This window comes from Garra rufa, chromosome 11, assembly GCF_049309525.1.
Source record: "Garra rufa chromosome 11, GarRuf1.0, whole genome shotgun sequence".
Taxonomy (NCBI): Eukaryota; Metazoa; Chordata; class Actinopteri; order Cypriniformes; family Cyprinidae; genus Garra; species Garra rufa.
This window is the reverse complement of record NC_133371.1, coordinates 41907544-41931041: the sequence shown is the minus strand read 5'-3', so window position 1 is coordinate 41931041 and position 23498 is coordinate 41907544. Positions and strand designations below refer to the sequence as shown.

Genomic DNA, 23498 nt, shown 5'->3' with positions numbered 1-23498 from the left:
CTAGTTTTGGACTAGTTTAATAGCAATTAGGCGGGATTTGTTGTAAAAACCTGGCAACCCTTAAGGTACCGATCCTCTCAAATGACCTGCACAGACTTGAGGAATATTAAATATATATATATTTGGATATATAATGCGTATATAAACGTCATATCAGAATTACTGTTATTGGTTTTCGTGATTATATATTGCTTAAAAAAAAAGAATATTGTTACATGGGTAAAATGAATAAATATAATTTTCGTTATTTTTAGTATTATTAAAAAGTGTGACATATATAGTTATCAAAGTAAATTCAGTTTTTTTTAAATGTACGTTTAAATATATAAGCAGTGTTTTTAATAGAGAAAAGTCTGAAAACGTAACATTTAAAAAAAACATCTTTATTATATTATATTGTTATTAAAGTAAATATTTTTTCCCTCTCTTTTTTAAATTTACATTTAAATAAAATGCATTTATTTATTTAATTATTCATCCCGATCACGAATAAACACAAGCACGACGCTTTGGCATGTTAAAGCTGCATTTATATAATATAATATAATATAATATAATATAATATAATATAATATAACATAACAATGTACCTTTGTTTTTGTTTTTTATGTACATTAAAATATAATGCATTTATTTATTTAATTATTCATCCTGATCGCAGCTAAACACAAACACGACGCTGTTTCAATTACAAAAGAGTCGGCGGAAACAAACTGTGGCATGTTAAAGCAGCACTTTCTAATCTTCCTCATCACTTTATTGTTGTGATGATGATGATGATGATGATGGTGGTGGTGGTGGTGGCATTGTGGCGCTCCACGCGTTAGATGCCCCTCTGGATGATGCTCTGGGTGGGTGTCGCGGTGTATTGTGGGCAGTTTTGGGTCTAAGCAAAGCACAGCTCGTCATCTCCAGGAAAGATGGCTGCTCTGGGCACCACAGCGGCTCTTCCTCCAGATGTCAGTCCCGGTTTCGCGGTGGTCTGCTCGTTTCTGGAGCGCTACGGCCCTGTTCTGGATCTGCCCGAGCTGACGTTCCCCCAGCTGGAGCGATACTTACAAGAGACATCCGCGGGTGAGCTGTGGGGAGAGGCTGGGTTTCTGTTTATTTGGGCAGGCTCCTCATCTTCACCCATCCAGGGTTTGATCACATAAAGTTTGGCTCGTTAGGGGCTCGTAGTCTTTGTTTGGATGGGAATCGTGTCTCTGGTGTTTTTCAAACAGACCGTGAAGTGGCGAAGTGTTTTTGAAAAGCAGTCATGTGTGATTTTTCCAAGCCTTAACCAGTGGGAAAAAATCACAATTGAAGATTAAGCTTAGCATATGATTGACTGTACGCACTGCTAAGGGTGTTAGCACAATGTTATCCACGATTAAATGGAGAGACACTTAAAGTGTCGTACGATAAATTGGCCTGATAGATTTACATTCAGATTATAAACACCGATGGGACTGTAGTCGCACACCGCGCATGCGCAGGCCGCTGTCAAACTTCCTATGCTACAATTTCACAATTGCTATAATAGAACCGCTGCACTGATTTGTTTACGCGCGATTGTTTACGCCCCGCCCCCTTTTGAATACTGTATTAATTGTGTAAACGTAGGTGTTGTGTAAGAGACACACCACTAATGTTGTCATTTAGCAGAATTGCGTATGTAAACGTCACTGCTGAGTTATTGGTCTTCAGGCTGTGACATTGCTGAGAGCGGATTGGATGAATTTGATAATGCTGTGTAGTAATAAGAGGGGTGTGTTTTTAATGCACTTATTTAAATGAGTGTAAACGTAATGGATAAGAATTATGAATTATATACATGCACTACTAGTCAAAAGTTTGTGAACAGTAAGATTTTTTGTTTTTTGCAATAGTCTCTTCTGTTTCTAAAGCACAGTAAAAACAGTAAAATTGTGAAATATTTTTACTATTTAAAATAGCTGCTTTCTATTTGAATTTATTTTAAAGTGTAATTTATTCCTTTGTTTCAAAGCTGAATTTTTAGCATCATTACTCCAGTCACATGATTCTTCAGAAATCATTGTAATATTCTGATTTGCTGCTCAAATTATTATTTTTCTGTTGTATTTTTACATTACAAAGCTCTTTATCATCACTTTTGATTAATTTAAAGCTTTCTTGTTAAAAATCAAAAATCAAATCATTTCTTTCCCTCCCAAAAAAGAAAAACATTATACTGACTTCAAGCTTTTGATATATGGTATAGTGTATAATCTTACAAAGCTTTTTATTTTCGATAAATGCTGTTTTTTGGATCTTTCTGTTCATCAAAGAATCCTGAAACTCAGCTGTTTTTAATATTGATAATAAAAAATGTTTCTTGAACAGCAAATCAGTATATTAGAATCATTTCTAAAGGATCATGTGACACTGAAGACTGCAGTAATGATGCTGGCGATTTAGCTTTTCCATCACAGGAATAAATTACATTTTAAAATATATTCAATTATAAAACAGTTGTTTTAAATAGTAAAAATAGTTACAATATTACTGCGTTGGCTGTTTTTGGATCAAATAAATGCAAGCTTGGTGAAAAGAAGAGAATTCTTTAAAAAACATTGTTCAAAAACTTTTGAGTGGTAGTGTAAATAATAAAATAACTACAGTGGTGGTCCTTATAAAAGTGTTTGGTTATATAAAAATGTCTGAATGTAATTGTTTAATAAAATAATAGAAGTTCTGCTTTTTGTACAATTTAGTTCCTCGGCCGTTGATTGAGCTCCATGTTAAACTGCTGAGGAAGATCGGTAAGTCGGTCACACCAGAACGATGGGAGAAGTATCTTGTAAAGGTAAGTGCTTTCAGTTTAAATAATATGTTATAAAATATGAAAATGTCCATGCAAATGCATCTGTTTGTTAAAATCATATTGATGCAGGCGTGCCAGGAATTTAACAGCACCTGGGCATGGGAAATGGAGAGAAAAAGCTACCTAGAAATGACAGTAGAGTGCAAGACTGGCATTTTAAAGGTCAGTATATTCTAGAAAATATATTTTCTCTAAAGAAACCATTGAGGTTTGACTTTTAGAAAGTCGTATTGCTTCTAATGAAACCTGTCCAGAATGTGTCCGGATCATATTTCACCTCCAAAATCGAATAATGTTCACCCTAATTCTTTATTTCTCTAACAGTACTTGTGCGAGTGCCAGTTTGACGACAATCTCAAGTTTAAGACATTAATCAATGAGGAAGATCCGGACAAGATGCGTCTACAGCCCATCGGTAGAGACAAGGAAGGCCTTCTCTACTGGTTCCATTCAGATCAAGATCAGAATATACGCGTTTATTCTGAAGAACAGGATGATTTGGATGGGTCCTCGTGGAAGTGCATTGCGAGGTGAGCAAACTGTGGCATCAAAAAAACACATTTTGAAGCTATACATTTTTGCTAGATGTTCAAAGGATTACTTCACTTCTAAAATGAAAATTTCCTGATAATTTACTCACCCCCATGTCATCCGAGATGTGCATGTCTTTCTTTCTTCAGTCGCAGAGAAATTCAGTTTTTTGAGGAAAACATCCCAGGATTTTTCTCCATATAGTGGACTTGAATGGTGCTCAACGGATTGAAGGTTAAAAGTGCAGTTTCAATGCAGCTTCAAAGGGCTCTACACGACCCCAGCCGAGGAATATAGGTCTTATCTAGCGAAATGATTGGTAATTTTAAAAAAAAAGTACACTTTTTAACCTCAAATGATTGTTTTGTATAGCTCTGTGATACGAATGCGCACTTACCAGTTCAATACAGTTAGGGTATGTCGAAAAATTCCCATCTCATTTTCTCCCACAACTGTAAAATCATCCTATATCATTGCAGAAACGCAAAGAAGTGCAAAGAAGATCAAACACCCTTTACAAAAAAGGTAAAACAGCGATGTAGGATGATTTTGAAGTTAGAGGAGAAAATAAAATGGGAGTTTTTCAACATACCCTAACTGTGCATGTGCATCGCAGAGCTCAAGATGTGCATTTGTGGTCAAAAAGTGTATAAATATTCATTTTTGTAAGTAAATGACTGATCGTTCCGCTTGATAAGACCCTTATTTCTCAGCTGGGATCGATTGGAGCAGCATTTAAACTGCATTTTTACTCTTCAGTCTGTTGAGCACCATTGAAGTCCACTATATGGAGAAAAATCCTGGAATGTTTTCCTCCAAAAAAATGTATTTCTTTGCAACTGACGAAAGAAAGACATCAACATCTTTATATAAATTATCAGGACATTTTAATTCTGAATGTGAAGTAATCCTTTAAGATTTAAACCTCATTTTAGAAGTTTATTGAAGAATATGAAATACATTTTTATTTAAACAGGAACAGGAATGATCTTGCAGACACACTAGAACAGCTTAAAGCCAAGATCGACCCAGGCACAACTGACCAAGAGAAGCAAGACTGTCCCACCAGCCCAAGTATGGAGGTGGAAGGTGTTAAAGGTAAAACTAGTGCATAAACATTGAGAGGAACGTGTCTCTTACAGTATCCAGTCTAGTGTCAACTCAACCAGAGGTCCCTGGCTCAAAGTTTTGATTTTACTAATATTTCTTATGAATATTTACTGAGTAATCCACAATTTTGTAGAAGGGGTCAAAATTTGACATTCAAAGTCAAGTTACATTGGGGTAAAAATGACTTCAGAAAGATAGCAGCATCATAATGTTATTTTTACACAGAGATTGGTAGTCCTATTAGTAAAATTAGTTGACTTTAGCAATCTTTATTGCATTATGTGCCAATGGTGACCATTCAAATGGGAAACAGCACTTTATAAGTTTGTCTCCAAAGTTTGCATGCCTGTAACTCAAGAAGTATTAAAGATATCTTAAAGCTCTTTTAGATATTGGGTCTTAACAAACTTTCCTTTTGGCATCTTTATTTTAATGCCCTATGTGATTCAGTTCCAGAGATATTGCAATTTTAATATGGCTCCAGGAGCAAATTGTTAAAATGTACACAGTTTGCCAAAATACGATACTTCTTTTATTTTAAAGAGGAATGTCTGAAGAACAAATAATGTTGAAACTTAAAAATGATGATTCCAAAAAAATCAGCTGTACACAAAGTGACCAACATTTGGTTTCTGACCACTGGAAATGTGTAATATTAAACAATCTGGACATTGAACCACATTGAGATCCTCATATCTCTGGGACTGAATGATGTAGTAAAGTTTATTAACAACTAGAATCTAAAATCACATTGTGATATCTTTAATACTTCTTGAGTTATAGGCAAGCAAACTTTGGAAAAAGAATATTTATGGCACTCAGACAGGTATGTTCAATGCAGTTGACAGAAGGAAAGGAAACGAGGTATCTCTAGTTTCAACATTAGTTGTTCTTCAGACATTCCTCTTTAAAATAAAAGTATCACATTTTTGCAAACTGACCCACATTTGGTTTTTGACCAATGGAAATGTGTACATTTTAACAATTTATCCCTGGAGACATGTTGAAATTCCAATATCTGTGGAACTGAATCACACAGGGCCTCAAAAATAAAGATACCAAAAGAAACGTTTGTTAAGACCCAGTATCAAGATATCTTTAATGCTTCTTGAGTTACAGTCTTGCAAACATGGAGAAAAACTTAAAGTGCTGTTTCCCCATTTTTTGCATGGTCACCATTGGCACATAATGCAAGAAAGATTGCTAAAGTGAACAGATTTTACTAATAGGACTACTAATCTTTGTGTAAAAATAAGATAATGATGCTTCCATCTTTCTGAAGTCATTTTAACCCCCCTGTAACTTGACTCTGAATCTCAGGTGAAAATTGCCACTTTGACCTCCCACTACAAAACAGTGGATCACTCAGTAAATATTCATCCATGACATTTAAAATTTTGGCTTTCATCACTATACATGTTTTTCTTTCTTCAGAAAAAATATTAGCAAAATCAAAAATTTGAGTCTGGGAAGTTTTGACCCAGTTGTCAACCACTTTTTTTCCAATCTCTAGTTACAGCCATACTCCCACTTATAATTTTGCTAGAGCCTTGAACTAAACCTTTTCTGTATTTCATTTTCAAGGTGAGGTTGAAGACTTGAAGAACCATGTATCCGGACAAGGAGACTTTACCAACAGCACCTTCGATTCCAATGAAAGTAAGTTAAAACCTAAAGACGTTAAAAAAGAACCAACGGCTTCCATTAAACCAGAGAAAGAAGAAAAAGTAGCTCAAAATCTTCAACCCAGAGTGGTCATCGACAACAGGGTTAGTACGATCAAAGCTCTCATTAAAGAGCCAAAAGATTGTCCCAAACCATGGAACGCCATTTCCGTCGTCATGCCCCCTGCTTCCATCAAACACGATCTGGTGGTGAAATCAGAAATGCACGAAGACAAGAAAGAGCTGGCTAGGGCTATAAAAAGCGACCAACAGGCTAAAATACCACTGAAGAAGAGGGAGCTGAAAAGCAGTGGAGGATTTGATGTGAGCAATCACTTCAGCAACGTCAATCACAACAACAACAACCTTAACAGCAACGGCAGCATCAGCACAGGAGGCATAATCGTTCGCAACCCTGCCGTCTTGCCATTGAAAGAACAGCAAATCGGTAGAGAATATCCAAATGATGGAGAGAAAGGACCAACGGTCGTCATCGCTGTCGCACAAGAGCCGAAGGTTGATCAAACGGCAGTGCGAGAACAATACGTAGGTGTTGGAGTTATTAAAGGTCCCATTGAGCGAAAGAGGCCTTGGAGTGAAAACGATAATTCTTCAAATGGACATCATGGGAATGAAAATGTCTTGAAGACTGAAGCTGAAGCCACAGATAGTGTACGACAGTCTGTCCTTGTTGGGAAATCCATGGTTCAAGCAGACAACGGTCCTCTTCCTTGTAGCGTCCCTGAGGATTTGTCAAAAGATGTTTGCAATAAGAGCACAGATGTGTCTGCGAAAGCGTCAAACCTCGTTGAGGAGTCACCAACGGTTGAAGAGACCACTTCAGTTGAGGAAAAAGCTGACAATGAGAACAAAACGGTTGGTTTGCCAACTGAAGAAAAAACTGAGGTTGTGCTTGAGGACGTCAGCAAAGACAAAAGTCTGAAAAGCCCACGAAAGAGACGTTCGCAAAAGTCCAAATCCAAGCTGCAAGCGAAAGAAGACAGGCAAAGTGCATCTAGCATTGGTGAGGTTTCGGAGCTGAAAAAGGATGCTGAGAAAACCGGACGCGATGATGACGAAGAGGTATCGTCTGAGCTTCAGAAGGAAGGGATTCGCCTTAAGATTAAGATCCCGCTTCACAGACGGACGCCTGAACTCCAGCACAAGGATGTTGAGGAATCAGAAACCAGCAATCGGAGATCCCTGCGGAGGTCCGCCAGAATCTCCAAGCCCAGCCCTAAAGTGGCAGATTGTGGGGATAAGAAACAAGACGGCAAACACACGACCTCCTCGGCAGCTCAAGATGAAGAGGAACAAGTTGAGGACGAAGAGGCGAAAGCTCATCCCAAGAGAGAGATGCACAAAAAAGTGGAGACGGAAGTACAGCCCAAGACTTTTAAGGTAGCGTGAATTTTAATATCAAATACCAGTTATACCAATTTTACATATTGTTTTTGTTTGCACAAATTCTTTTGACTGTTTTAGGCCAAACGAAGACATAGGCGAAAACGTTGGTCGAAAATTCGTACGAAGAATTGCAAATCCAAAGCAGCTCAAGAGCGGGAAGAGGAAGTGGCCGATGACGGAAATGATGAAGACAACAAATCAGAGAAAGGAGACCACGAGAGCGAATCGGACCAATCTAACGAGATTCTACCTGAAGATGCTTGTAAACACTGTGGGCTCGCCAACCACCCAGAACTCGTGAGTTATCGTTCATCAATTCAGAGTGCTTTTTGGCATGTTTCCATGCAATTGCTAGTATGTTGCTCGCTGGTTACTTACTAGTTCAAATTAAGAGAGATTGGCTGCTTTCCTTCAGTGGGATGTTTTCACACAGTGTTGTTATTGTTTACTACAACTAAAACTATTACAACTATTTTTTGTTAGCTCTAATAATAATTATTGTTGTTTTGGCAACTAATTAAAATAAGTTTGCAGTACTGAAATTACTAAAACTAAAATAAATTAAAAGTTAATAAAAATTGTAAAAATGTCATTCATATTCAAATGAAAGTTTATTATAATTTATTATATTATATTATTTTAAATATGTCTCACAATGTACTTTCCTGCAAATGTGCTGTGCTATATTGTAAATTATTCCATAGTATGTAGCTATATTTAAATTAATTAAAGATATATTATATTATATTTATATTATATATTATTCTATACTATAGTAAATTATGTTGTTGCATGCTGTGCTACATCTAACTTATTATATTATATTATGCCATGTAGTATGTTATTTTATACTGTAGTAAATTATGTTGTATGCTATTCTATATCTAATTATATTATATATATTATATGATGTGGTATATTATTCTATAGTACATTATGTTGTAGTATGTTATGGTATATCTAAATTAATTATATTATGTGATGTGGTATATTATTATAATTTATTGTAAATTATCCTGTAGTATGCTTTGCTATATCTAATTTATTATATATTATATTATATGATATTATATTATATTATACCATGTGGTATATTATTTTAATCTATAGTAAATTTGCTATATCTAATTTATTATATATTATATTATATGAAATTATATTGTATTATATTATATGAAATTATATTGTATTATATTATATGATGTGGTATATTATTCTATAGTACATAATGTTGTAGTATGCTATGGTATATCTAAATTAATTATATTATATCATATTATATCATGTGCTATATTGTAATCTATAGTAAATTATGCTGTAGTATGCTATGCTATATCTAATTTATTATATTATATATTATATTATACCATGTGGTATATTATTCTATACTATAGTACATTATGTTGTAGTATGCTATGCTATATCTAAATGTATTATATTATATAAAACGCGGTATATTCTTTTATTCTAGAGTAAATTGTTGTAGTATGCTATGTTATATCTAAATTTATTACATTATATTATTTTATGCTATAGTGCATTATGTTGTAGTATGCTATATCTAAATTATATTATATATATTATATTAAATATTATATCATGCGGTATATTATTTTATTCTATAGTAAATCATGTTGTAGTATGCTATGATATATCGAAATGTATTATATTATATAGTAACATGGTATATTATTTTATACTATAGTACATTATGTTGTATGCTATGCTATATCTAAATTATATTATATAATATTATACTATAAAAAGACTGTTTAAAAATGGAATGAATTAATAAATTAATGAATAAGTCATAATAGAGCATTGTTATGGTTGAAGGTTTATTCAGCTAACAATATTCATTAAAAACAGTATAAAAGAATATGAATTGTAATTGAGGTTCTGAAATGCTTCTGAAATGATTCAAGCTATGAGATAAGTCTCAATATTGTCTATCAGCTGGCATAGATAATACTATAAAAAGACATGCAACTAATAATTTCATCTGTTTTCTCTCTTGTGTTTTTGTCCCAGATCCTTCTTTGTGACATGTGTGACAATGGCTATCACACGGCCTGTCTGAGGCCTCCTCTAATGATCATTCCTGATGGAGAATGGTTCTGCCCTCCCTGCCAGCATGTAAGGGCTTCAATCTCTATATCAATGGCTTGTGTGTGTGTATGTGAGCAGTGTTAATGAAGTATGTGCTCTTGTCATTTACAGAAGCTTCTCTGTGAGAGGCTGGAAGAGCAGCTTCAGAATCTGGACACAGCTTTGAAGAAGAAAGAGAGAGCTGAACGAAGGTGTAGATCCACACACTTCATTAACGCTCTCCTACTGTCAATCATTATCAATGATGTCTAGCCTTATGTGATTTGTAAGTTTTGGTTCTTGTTTTCTCTTTCAGACGTGAGCGGTTAGTGTATGTGGGCATCAGCGTGGAGAACATTATACCCACCCCAGTGAGTATGCAGCCATTATATTTTAGTTTCTGTACCACACTGTATAGTACCTTACTCTATACCGTAGTATACTATAATAAATTATGTCATCGTATGCTGTGCTAGATCTAAATTAATTAAACATAAATTAATTATATAATATAAGTTAACTAGATAAAAAAAGGTCTGTCAAGACAAACTTTGAAGTTGACTTGAGAAAGCTGGACCAGAAAGTAAAAAAAAAGTGTAAAAAGATTTTCAAGTTTTAAAAGTTTTAAGTTTGATGGTTTTCAGTCTGAAATAGTTTGAAGTTTAAATTAGTTTAAAAAGCTTAATGTTTGATAGATAGATAGATTACTAGCTAGTTACTAGCATGATTCTAACATGATTAGCAAGTTGCTAGTATGTTTCTAGCATGATTAGCATGTAGTTGGCATGTTTCTAGAATTATTAGCAAGTTGTTAGCATGTGTCAAGCATGAGGAGCATGTTACTAGCATGTTGTTAGCATGAATAATGAGTTACTAGTATGTTGTTAACACGTTTCTAGTATGATTAGCAAGTTGTTAGCATGAGTCTAGCATTATTAGCAATTTTCTAGAATGTTTCTAGCATGATTACCACGTTGCTAGTATGATTAGCATGTTTCTAGCATGATTAGCAAGTTGCTAGCATGATTAGCGAGTTGCTAGTATTTTTCTAACATGTTTTTAGCATGAATAACAAGTTGCTAGCATGTTTCTAGCATGATTAGCTTGTTACTATTATGTTTCTAGAATGATTAGCATGGTACTAGCATGCTTCTAGCATGAGTAGCATGTTATTAACATGTTGTTAGCATGATTGAATTACTAGCATGTTGTTAGCATGATTGAGTTACTAGCATGTTGTTAGCATGATTGAGTTAGTAGCATGTTGTTATCATCATAGATATATATACATAGATACCGCATTGGACCGCTCCAAGCACGTAGATGCGTCCGCCATATTGGAACGGTCCACTTGACGTCATTCACCATATAGAAGATTTGCAGACCAACGGCTGTGCAGGACTGTGGCATTTCGAATATTCAGTGATTACAGTCAATTACATAGAGTGAATGACGTCAAGTAGACCGCAGTGAAATGGCGGACGGCTTACGTATAACGGTCCATAGAAACAGTCGCTAATGAGGCATCTATGTATATATATCTATGGTTATCATGTTGTTAGCATGATTGAGTTACTAGCATGTTGTTAGCATGATTAGCAAGTTTCTAGCATGTTGTTAGCATGATTAGCAGTTAGTTTGAGTTTAAATGGATTAGAAATCAGCTTAATTAGATGAGATTTCAAATGTCTTAATCAGCTGTATTTGGTTTTAAATGTACTCCTCTTGATCGTGTCAGGATGGCGATGGAGAGGAAAGCTTGACAGAGAAGAAAAAAGATGCCAAGAAAACTAAAAATCTTGGGAGGCGGTCGACTAGGACGAGGAAATCCATTAGTTATAGGTAATCAATATTTCATGTTGAAATAAACTAATAGTATATATAAGTCTAACTTTTTATTTCTCTTATTACTAACCACCAGGTTTGATGATTTTGATGAGGCCATTGATGAAGCAATAGAGGAAGATCTTCAAGATTCAGAAGGAGGAGGTCGGTCATGTGACACATACAGTGGTGTGAAAAAGTGTTGGCCCCCTTCCTGATTTTTACATTTTTTTTGCATGTTTGTCACACTTTAATGTTTCAGATCATCAAACAAATTTAAATATTAATCAAAGATAACACAAGTAAACATGCAGTTTTTAAATGAAGGGTTTTTTTTATGAAGGGAAAACAAAATCCAAACCCACATGGCCCTGTTAAAACATAACTGTGGTTTATCACACCTAAGTTCAGTTTCTCTAGCCACACCCAGGCCTGATTACTGCCACACCTGTTCGCAATCAAGAAATCACTTAAATAGGAACCGCCTGACAAAGTGAAGTAGACCAAAAGATCCTCAAAAGCTACACATCATGTTAAGATCCAAAGAAATTCAGGAACAAATGAGAAAGAAAGTAATTGAGATCTATCAGTCTGGAAAAGGTTATAAAGCCATTTCTAAAGCTTTGGGACTCTAGCGAACCACAGCGAGAGCCATTATCCACAAATGGCCAAAATATAGAACAGTGGTGAACTTTCCCAGGAGTGGCCGGCCGACCAAAATTACCCCAAGAGCACAGCGACGACTCATCCAAGAGGTCACAAAAGACCCCACAACAACATCTAAAGAACTGCAGGCCTCTCTTGCCTCAGTTAAGGTCAGTGTTCATGACTCCATCATGAGAAAGAGAGTGGGCAAAAATGGCCTGCATGCCAGAGTTCCAAGACGAAAACCGCTGCTGAGCAAAAAGAACATAAAGGCTCGTCTCAGTTTTGCCAGAACACATCTTGATGATCCCCAAGACTTTTGGGAAAAAGTTGAACTTTTTGGAAAGTGTGTGTCCCATTACATCTGGCGTAAAATTAACACAGCATTTCAGAAAACAAACATCATTCCAACAGTAAAATCTGGTGGTGGTAGTGTGATGGTCTGGGGCTGTTTTGCTGCTTCTGGACCTGGAAGACTTGCTGTGATAAATGGAACCATGAATTCTGCTCTCTACCAAAAAATCCTGAAGGACAATGTCTTGCCATCTGTTGGTGACCTCAAGCTGAAGAGAACTTGGGTTCTGCAGCAGGACAATGATCCAAAACACACCAGCAAATCCACCTCTGAATGGCTGAAGAAAAACAAAATGAAGTCTTTGGAGTAACGTAGTCAAAGTCCTGACCTGAATCCTATTGAGATGCTGTGGCATGACCTTAAAAAGGCGGTTCATGCTGGAAAACCCTCCAATGTGGCTGAATTACAACAATTCTGCCGAGATGAGTGGGCCAAAATTCCTGCACAGTGCTGTAACAGACTCATTGCAAGTTATCACAAACGCTTGATTGCAGTTGTTGCTGCTAAGGGTGGCCCAACCAGTTATTAAGTTTAGGGGGCAAATGCTTTTTCACACAGGGCCTTGTGGGTCTGGATTTTGTTTTCTCTTCATAATAAAAACTTTATTCAAAAACTGCATGTTGTGTTTACTTGTGTTATCTTTGGTTAATATTTAAATTTGTTTGATGATCTGAAAAATTAAAGTGTGACAAACATGCAAAAAAAAACATGCAAAAAAACACTTTTTCACACCACTGTAGTTTAGTAGGTTGTAATATGAGTGTGGCTGCATTTTGAATTGACTGGTGGTGTGTCCTGCAGACGCTGGTCAAGCTAAACCTGCGGCGCCCGTCTTGAGTCAGCAGAGGAGCGTGGTGAGCCGAGAGAGTCGACGGCCTGTGAAAGCTCCAGCCCCACGGAAGAGAAAACGCCGGCGACTCAATGACCTGGACAGTGACAGTACGGTGGACGAGGAGGAGAGCGAGGATGAGTTTCAGCTCAGTGACAGGTGTGTGTGAACACATGAGGATATTTACAATACAGAGGTTCAGATTTGAGTGTTTAGGGCTCAGATCAGTTGGATTTTATTCCAGTTCTTTAAAATATAACAGACCTAGATCTGAAATAAACAATTATGCCTTTCAAATACTATGGGTAATATGGGTAGTACTCTATTTGCATGATAATTAAGCACAGTTTTCCCCAAAATTCTTACTGTTAATTATTACTGTAATGCAAAATTAAGTTAAAGTAAGTTAACCCTCAAAGACAGAGACAGCCGTCCACAGCTAAAAATAACTATTGTTCTTAAATGTTTAATAACTTTTGAACCGCTAATCCAATTTGAATGCTTTAGTCTTGTAAAAGCTAAAGTCTTGTAATGCACAGAGTCTATTCTTTTCAGTGAGATGCATCATGTCTCATTTGGATATTCAGAGACTCCGTAGTAGGTGTGACTATGTCATCACATTTCCTCAGCACTGATTTGTCAAATGAAACCAATGCATTTCGGTCCTCTGAGCCAAACAGGAACGATTGTTGATGCTTAGTCCCACCCCTGTGCCCAGATTGGTTCAAACTGTCATCTGTTCAACCAATAAACATAGGTTTTGGTCTTTTGAACCACCGATTAGCATGTTTCTTTGTAAATCTGAACAAACGCAAAGTGAAAGTAAAGTTAAAAAAAAAAAAAATAATTATTAATTTATTTATAGTCACCCAGGCTGCATTTCTAAGATCACACAGTGCTACAATGTTTTTGAAACTTAAAAATAACTGTTTACACAGTAGAACTGAGTGATAACTATCTATTTAAAAATGTTCTAAAATGTAATTTATTTTTCACATGATCCTTCAGAAATAATTCTAATATGCTGATTTGCTGCTCACGAAACATTTCTGATTATAATCAATGTTGAAAATAGTTGTACTAAACTGTTATAAACTGTTCTATATTTTTGTTCACGATTAATAGGATTTAAAATAGAAATCCTTTGTTATGTCAATGTCTTGGATGAATTTAATGCATTCTTGTAAATAACTTGTAATTTGTTTTAATTTCTAGCATGGAGGAGGAGGATTTTGTGGTTTCAGGAGACGGTGCGTCTGAAGGGGATGCGGGATCTTATGACGGGAGTGAATGGTGCAGCGGTGAAAGTGATGCCGAGAATCCACCGGCATCCAAGAGAACAGGAAGAAGCGCTCAAACCCTGAGAACCAGAAAGAGCAGACGCAAACCTCCCGCCCGGCGAAGAGGCTCCTCAGAGGAAGAGGACATGTTAGACTCTGAGGAAGAGGAGGAGGAAGAAGAGGAAATGGGTCTGTTTGAGTTTTCATATCCATTCTATTTAAAAACTATAACATATAGACTCAAAGCTAGTGAGCTGGTCTCTTTACTTTAGTAAGGCAGCATACATTTGTTCCTTCTGTATTTGGAGGTAATTAGTGTCACATCGAAGTCTTATGGTTTTTACTTTTGTGTTAATCTGGCAGAAACAGAAGGCTCTAATGAGTTCAGCGACAGCGACGTGGACGTCAATAGAAGGCGTCCGCGACGGAGTCAGAACTCTCAGGTCAACTACTACGAGACGTCAGAGTCTGAAGGGTCACGGAAGGCGTCCAATCAGAAACACTCCTCTCTTCCTCACCGTCGACGGCTGTCCAGCTCCAACAGTGAAGGTAAGGGCAGCCACGCTACACTGTAAAAACCAATTTGTTGAATCAACTTAAATAATTTGTTACCTGGCTGCCTTATAATTTTAAGTTCAGTCAACTCAAAAAAGTTTTGTCAACTTAAAATGTTAACTTAAATATTTGAATTGATTCAACTTAAAATTTTAAGGTAGCAGGGTAACAAATTAGTTTTCTCAACAAATTGTGTTTTCTACAGTGTACTGTTTTCATATTCATATGTTTGTTTATTCTAATATGACCATATGGATCATAAAATCAGTCTTAAGTAGCACAAGTATATTTGTAGCAGTGGCAAAAATACATTGTATGGGTCAAAATGACAAAAATAATGAGTATGTTTATTAAAGATCATGTTCCGTGAGGATATTTTGTAAATTTCCTACCATAAATTTATCAGAACTTAATTTTTGATTAGTAATATGCATTGCTAAGAACTGCATTTGGACAACTTTAAAGGAGATTTGATCAATATTTAGATTTTTTGCACCCTCAGATTCCAGATTTTCAAATAGTTGTATCTCAGCCAAATATTGTCCTATCCTAACCAGCCATACATCAATGTAAAGCTTTTTTATTCAGCTTATAACTGGTTTTGTGGCACAGGGTCACAGCCAATATGGTGCGGTTGCACTTCAATGACATTTTCCAGTCAAACTCCCCTCCTATAATTTCCTGTCTCCCTGCCTCCTACTTTCCTATCTAAATAAAGGCGTAAAAGCCCAAAAATATAACTTATAATAAAAAACACAGACCAAAGGCAATAAGAATGTGCAATATTTTGTTTTAATAATATTTATTCTTGTGTTTTGTGTAAGAGCATTTCATGATACTTGACAACATTCATCTTGAAATTATGAACCTTTTTTTATACATAAAATAATAGAAAATATAGTGTCTCACACACCCAAATCATTAGTAGATGCAACAGAGAATAGTCTAATATAAACACAAAAAACAACTCACTTATGTTCATTTTGTGTTGTGCGTGGGCTTCATGCATTTATTTGAATACATAAAATAACACAGATATTGGAAATAAATATTTCAGATTATTTCTAAATGATACAGTGTTTAACTTTTGAAATATTTTTGATTTGTTTTTATTTTAAAATGTATATAATCTATTTATTTTTAAATATTAGTTATTTCAAATTGAATGCATGGAAGGCAGACCTTTTTAATTGCTGATAATGATAATTTTAGAAGTTTACTTATTACTTTTACTAGGTTTTCTGAATATATATATATATTAAATGTTAAAGTGTTTAACTTTAAATATTTATTATTATTATTTTTAGTTTTTTAGTTTTATATTAAAATACATCAAATATATTTATTTGTAAATATGAGATTTAAAATTCAATGCATGGAAGGTGTTGTGAATAATGGTATTTTCAGAAATATGACTTAGTTTTCCATCTTAATATATTCGTAAAATCACACAAATATTAGAAATAAACATTGCATATTATTTTAAAATTATACAGTGTTTAACTTAAAAATATTCACGTCATTTTTTATATTTTCTATAAAAATACATACATACAATATTGGTATTTTCAGAAATATGACTTAGTTTTCCATCTGAATATATTCGTAAAATAACACAAATATTAGAAATAAATATTGCATATTGTTTTAAAATTATACAGTGTTTAACTTAAAAATATTCATGTCATTTTTTATATTTTCTATAAAAATACATAAATCTATTTTTTTTTTTAAATATGAGTTATTTAAAATTTAATGCATGGAAGGCATACATTTTTAATAGCTAATTAATGTATTTTCAGAAATATTACTTTTACTAAGTTTTCCATCTGAATATATTTGTAAAATAACACAAATATTAGAAATAAATATTGCATATTGTTTTAAAATTATACAGTGTTTAACTTAAAAATATTCATGTCATTTTTTTATATTTTCTATAAAAATACATAAATCTATTTTTTTTAAATATGAGTTATTTAAAATTCAATGCATGGAAGGCATACCTTTTTAATGGCTATTAAATGTATTTTCAGAAATATTACTTACTTTTACTAGGTTTTCGATCTGAATCTATACAAAAAAACAACACAAATATTAGAATAAAAAAGTGCATATTATTTTTAAATGATACAGTTTTTAACTTTAATATACCTTAAATACCTTTTTAATTGCTAATAATTATATTTTCAGAAAAAATATGACTTTTACTAGGTTTTCCATGTGTATATGTACATAAAATACATAAAAAAATATTGCATATTATTTTAAATGATACAGTCTTTAACTTAAAATTATTATGAATATTTTTTTAATATTATATATTTGAATATGAGATATTTAAAATTCAATGCATGGAAGACAGAACTTTTTAATTGCTAATAGGTTTTCCATATATACATATATTGTAGAATGTACCCTAAAAATTGCTTTTTGTATTTTTTTTTCTTTTAAAAATCTATTTTGTACAATATTTTTGGTCAAACCCAAAGTGCTCAGCATGGTTTATTTATGCCCAATTTTTTTGCACAACTAGACAAGATTAAACTAAAACAATGCATCCCTAAAGACCCTCCATTTGTGATTTTTCACGTGATTCACACCATTTTGTCACATCACACTACATATAAATATTAGCTCAATGCAAACTGTTTTCTTCTCATCCTGTATTTCCAGAGTCCACACTTTCTAAAGACCTTGAGCCAAAGGAAGCGCTTCGGCGATCCGAAAAAAGACGCAAGCGCGATTCATCAAGGGAAGACTCCAGACACAGGCACAAACGAGCAAAACCGAGACATCCGAGAAGCTCCAGCGAAGACGGGGAGGAGGAAGACGAGGAAGAGGAAGGGGGAGAAACAGAGGACTCTGAGGAAGATGACCGGCCCCTCCGCAAGAGGTCGAACCGCATAGAAACAGATGAAGAAGAGGAGGAAGAGGAGAACACACGAGGAAGAAACGTCCGGTGGAAGCACACTGCGGGCTCCCGAGGGCCCTTGAGGCACAACGGCGTGGTCCCGCTGAGGGCCGCAGCTCAGGATGACGACGACGACGATGAGGACGAGGAAGAGTTCACTGGAGTCACGGACCTTGTTAACTTTGTTTTCGACAGTGAACAGTTGTCATGATCAGCTCTGTTTATTTTCTCATCGCCTTCTCAATGGGAATGTCCCTCATCAGCCACCGTAGTCTCCTGGGTGTAGTGGACCAAAAACGAAGCTTCCAGAAGAATAGTGTCCATTCAGATCTTTGAATGCACTCTAGTTCATCCAGACGCATGCATCGCCCTACCGGTTTTAGAACAGGGTCTTCTTAATACTACGTTCACCATTCCTCAGAGTAAAGCACTTTTGTCATTGACGGCCAGTACGATTTCGTTTGTATAAAGCGGCTTCGCTTGTCCTCTAGAGACACTGGACGATGCGCATTTCGAAGCTTACCTGTTACGTGCATTTCAGACTGGTGTTTTAGAGTTTTACATTCTCTGTATTAATGTTTTCTTCTTTGTTGTACATGAAGGAGATGTGGGATTGACGTGTGATGCCAAACCTTGCCTAAATGCATTCGTTCAGTTAAAGGAATAGTTCAACCAAAAATGAAAATTGCTGACATTTTTTATTCTTTATCTGATCGGTTTTGGAGAAGTTTAGCATTACACCATTGTCTTAAAGGAGTAGTTCACTTTCAGGACAAAAACGTACAGATAATGTACTCACCCCCTTGTCATCCAAGATGTTCATGTCTTTCTTTCTTCAGTCGTAAGGAAATTATGTTTTTTGCGGAAAACGTTTCAGGATTTCTCTCTATAATAGTGGACTTCTATGGTGCCCTGAGTTTGAACTTCTAAAGTGCAGCTTCAAATGTCTCTAAACAAAGAAGGAAAGAAGATCTTATTAACAAAAATTTGGTTATTTAAAAAAAAAATACAATTTTTTAACTTTTTAACCTCAAATGCTCGACTCTGTGTGTTCTCTGTGTAGAGATTAAAAAGTGTATAAATTGTAAATGTTTTTAGAAAATAACCGAGCCTTCTTCCTCAGCTTGGGATCATTTAGAGCCCTTTGAAGCTGCATTTAAACTGCATTTTGGAAGTTCAAACTCGGGGCACCATAGAAATCCTGAAATGTTTTCCTCAAAAAACATTGCCTTATGACTGAAGGAAGAAAGACATGAACATCTTGGATGACAAGGGGGTGAGTACATTATCTTTAAATTTTTGCTCTGAAAGTGAACTACGCCTTTAATTAAATAGGTACTGTCAGAATGAGAGTCCAAACAGCTGATAAAAACATCACAATAATACTCAAGTAATCCACACCACTCCAGTCCAGTCCAATACTTTTTACTTTTCTCTAAGCCTGAGGCTTTTGGTGTGAAAAGGCTTTTCCATTTGCCAAAAATAGAACTTTTTATATTAAAAACAAACAAGCAAGCCCTGCCCAGATTTCAAAAGTAACGCAAAAGTAACGTGACGCTTTACTTTCCATAAAACGTTAATAAGTAACATAATTAGTTATTTTTTAGGGAGTAACTCAGTATTGTAATACATTACTTTTAAAAGTAACTTTCCTCAACACTGCTGACAGCTCTCTGCCCCATTGACAACAATGTAATTAGCACGATCAACGTCCAGAAACGTAGCAAGGAGATCGGTAAAGTAATCCATGTGACATCAGCCGTTCAACCGAAATTTTACGAAGCTACGAGAATACTTTTTGTCCGCAAAGAAAACTAAATGAACGACTTTTTTCAACAATTCGTCTCCTCCGCGTCACCCTAGCTCCAATTTGCGTATCCAATGAACGCAAACAACGTACGCTGTTTTCTGTCAGCTTTCCATTCAAATCAAAGCGTAAACAGCGTATCTGCGTGACGCATCTGATACAGAACAGCGTACGCTGTTTGCGCTTAATAGATACGCTCTAAAATGGCGCATGCGTGACGCGGAGCCGAATTGTTGAATAACGGTGCATTCACACTACAGCGTCAAATTTGCGCTCAGTGCCGCTGGCAACGCTACAACACCACTGCTTTGGGGTGTGTCAAATTTAGGGCAAAGCACGCCTCTGAAAAACAATGTTCACACCCTATTTACGTTCCATTGTCTTCTTTTAACGGCGGTTCGCAAACTTAACACTGGCATGTAATGAAAGCATGCAAAGTGCATTTACTTTTGCGTGACTTTGTCAATAATATGTGATTTCAGCTCAGTAATCCACCAGTTTCGAAAACACGCGTCACAATCTTCCCTTGCCTACTTCTCACAGCGATTGGTTGTCGCCCGGCGTTTTGCGCTCGAGATTTGCTTAAAGTTGAGGAATGCCCAACCTTTTGACGCTCGTTCACACCGCCGGCGGCGAGAGCGTCAAAATTCGCTCTGGCCGCCCTGCAAGCAACGCTGTAGAAAGATTTCTTGACGCTCTGACGATCGAACGCTTGATCTTGTATTTAAAGCGGCCGCAAAGCAAACAAGCATGTCGATCTTGTGCAGACTGACCACAAGTTGGATGTAAGTTAGTTAACCATATTAAATATTTTAAACATGAAAATAAGAAATTGAATTTAATTGTAGTTACATGTTTGCTAACGAAATAAACTAATTAAAAGCCATTTGTATGGTGTGGGTTTTGTGTTCATGGTTAAGTGCAAACTTAAAAACAGGGACACGTCGTAGATTATGGGGAAACCCGCCACAGCAATAATTAACTTCTCCTCCATTTTCCTTGGGAACTAATGTGGCCGGAACCAAGTTTACAGGACTGCGTTCTTTTGAAACCTCTCAGCGGTGAACTTCTACATTCCGATTGGTTGCCGCCGAGCCGCGTCATAGTTCATTACCATAAAGTTGACCTGACTTCAACTCTCCCCGACGCCCACACCGCCCAAAACGCGCCGCGCCGCTCTCGCCGCTTCTCGCCGCCGGCTCACATTGAAAATGAATGACTTCCGGCCACTTTGACGCTCTCGCCGCCGGCGGTGTGAACGCACAGTTAACGCTTTCTCCGCGCCGCTTCCAATCCCAAAATGCACCACGCGATCGTTTACGCGCAACTTCCATATGAATGAATTGAAAACGCTCGCTTCGCCCCGCTCGCTACGTCCCAGTGTGAACGCACCGTAAGGGGCCGTTCACATGAAGCGTCTTTTGCGCGCGCAAGTTCGTTATTTCAAATGGAGACGCGCGCATATTGGAAGCGACGCGGTCGCGACGCGCTCGTTTTTTCCAGGCGCGTCCGCGCCGCATCGATTTAAAAACATCTAAACTTTTCAGATTCAGGGGCCAGATTCACGAAACATTCTTAAGAAGAAAGCGCACCGCAGGTCATGTGACATGAACTAACCAATCAGCTTCCTCACGTTTTTCCGTTACATTGAAACCTCAGCAGAAACATTGAGGAGCAGCTCATCATTGTGGTCCAGGGATTTCCTAAACTTTATGATTTGTCAAGCCCCCATTATTTTTACGCTAATAGAAGAAACAATGCATGGAGACGCATAGGCTTGGAGCTAGAGCGCAGCTGATGGTTGCTTAGAAACGGCAGACGCTTCCGGAGCGCAAGCGCCGGAGCGCTTTGTTGATAAGGAAGAAAGCGGCGCGCCTTGCGTTTTCCACGCGTTTTTAGGCGCGACATGTGAACGGCCCCTATAGCCGTTATTTTTGTTTTCTTTGCGTACAAAAAGTATTTTGGCAGCTTCGTAAAATTACGGTTGAATCCTTGATGTCACAAAGAGTATTTTACCAATCTCCTTGCTACGTTTCTGGACGTTGATCGTGTTAAATTACATTACTGTCTATGGGAGGCTCAGAGAGCTGTCAGAATGCATCAAAAATATCTTGATTTTTGTTTCTAAGACGAACGAAGCTTTTATGGGTTTGGAAAGACATGGGGGTAAGTTATTAATGACAAATTTTTCATTAACCCTTTAACCTCGGACAAAAATGTGTTGAGATCAAGCGCCGTTTACAAACCAAAACACATTAATAATGGATCTGTTCTTATATACTAATACTCTTTTCGTTTCACAAGATGTTAACTGATGGACTGGAGTGGTTTGGATTACTTGTAGATTATTGTGATGTTTTTATTAGCTGTTTGGACTCTCATTCTGCAATGCTACATTCAGAGGTGGACAGTAGTTAAGTATTTTAAAAGTACTTTTTAAGTGTCTGTGAGTGTTTTTCTTTTGAAAACTTTACTTCACAACATTTCAAAGCATAATATTGTACTTTTTACTGCACCACATTTCATATTAAATGTCATTTAATACTTAATTACATTAGAAATGTATTACTTTCTTATGTTTACTCAAGTAAAAGTAATTCAAAGATTTACTTGAGTACAAGGAAGTACTAAATTGTTAAAGGTAAAACAAACAACTTTTAGTGAGTAAATGTAGCGCAGCAAAAAGTATGACTTTATGCTTTGGAATTTAGTGAAGTAATGTTTTCCAAAGAAAAACTTGAGTAAAGTAAAAATACTTCTTGGATGGCCTGAAGGTGAGTACATTTTCATTTAAATGAAAATGTTAATCTTTGATTGAACTGTTTCTTTGAACTAGTTAGTAGACCAGCAAATACTAGAAGAAACACATTGAAAGTGATCTTAATATTAAAGATCTGCCATTTAGCTGCAAATCATTTTAATTGTAAAAGACTAATATAATCTCTTTACCTGAAATAACATTGGATGTTATATTACAAAAGTTTATTATTTACTTATTTTTTTCGATTAGGACATTTTCTGCACCTTTTGAAAGCCGTCGCTGACATTTTAGGACACTTTAATGAATTTTAATGTGTCGACCGAATGCACTTGTCGTTTAAGCACCTTTGACGGTGCCGTTCGGTACCGTATTGTTGAAACGTTCTGTTCGACAACAGCCTGGATCGCTCTATCCATAGAGTTGTTTTTTAGTATTTACTCCAGGCTGGTGTTGTTTATGCTGGAAGGTTGTTTAAATTAGAACACTATGAAATCATTCCACAAAACAAACCCCACAGGCATTAGAATAATTATGGTCTTTGCTTTCAGTTAAAGAACGTGTTTTTTGAGCTGTGTACTACTGGAATTCGTGTTTTCCTTCTCATTTTATTTCACTCTTACTTTCCAGATGTACGTCTCCATGTTTCGAGAAATTATTCACAAAACAGAAATAAACTTAATGTTGCTGTTAATGTTTTCAGCTCCTGATTTGTCTTTTTTAAGTAGCTGTAATGGATTTAAGTTTTAATAATAATAATTAGATTTAAATGTATATGAACAAATAAGAGAAAGTGTGTATTTTAGACATTTAAAAAATGCAAACGTAGTCTCTTAATTAATATGTGGTTATAAAAACTGCATGTACGCTACCAGTCAAAAGTTTTTGAACAGTAAGATTTTTA

The 23498-nt window shown here is 35.9% G+C and overlaps 1 protein-coding gene across 1 annotated transcript; it reads left to right on the top strand.

Moving 5' to 3' along the window:
- The first annotated feature begins 45 nt into the window (after window positions 1-45).
- On the top strand, window positions 46-23288 carry rsf1a (remodeling and spacing factor 1a). Its single transcript, XM_073850991.1, has 16 exons — window positions 46-1074; window positions 2718-2809; window positions 2897-2989; window positions 3152-3357; window positions 4335-4456; window positions 6053-7533; window positions 7618-7836; window positions 9571-9675; window positions 9760-9839; window positions 9944-9998; window positions 11366-11469; window positions 11549-11616; window positions 13253-13439; window positions 14496-14749; window positions 14924-15109; window positions 17792-23288. Exons 1-16 carry the CDS (start codon window positions 921-923, stop codon window positions 18238-18240), a joined length of 3855 nt encoding a protein of 1284 aa, XP_073707092.1. The 5' UTR covers window positions 46-920; the 3' UTR covers window positions 18241-23288.
- Window positions 23289-23498: the final 210 nt, after the last annotated feature.

Excerpts from the sequence above, each read along its gene's own strand:
- rsf1a (XM_073850991.1), top strand. The coding sequence starts at position 921 with ATGGCTGCTCTGGGCACCACAGCGGCTCTTCCTCCAGATGTCAGTCCC. Across the intron at positions 9,676-9,759 it reads TCTGCCCTCCCTGCCAGCAT|AAGCTTCTCTGTGAGAGGCT; the intron begins GTAAGGGCTTCA and ends TGTCATTTACAG. Across the intron at positions 9,999-11,365 it reads AGAACATTATACCCACCCCA|GATGGCGATGGAGAGGAAAG; the intron begins GTGAGTATGCAG and ends TGATCGTGTCAG.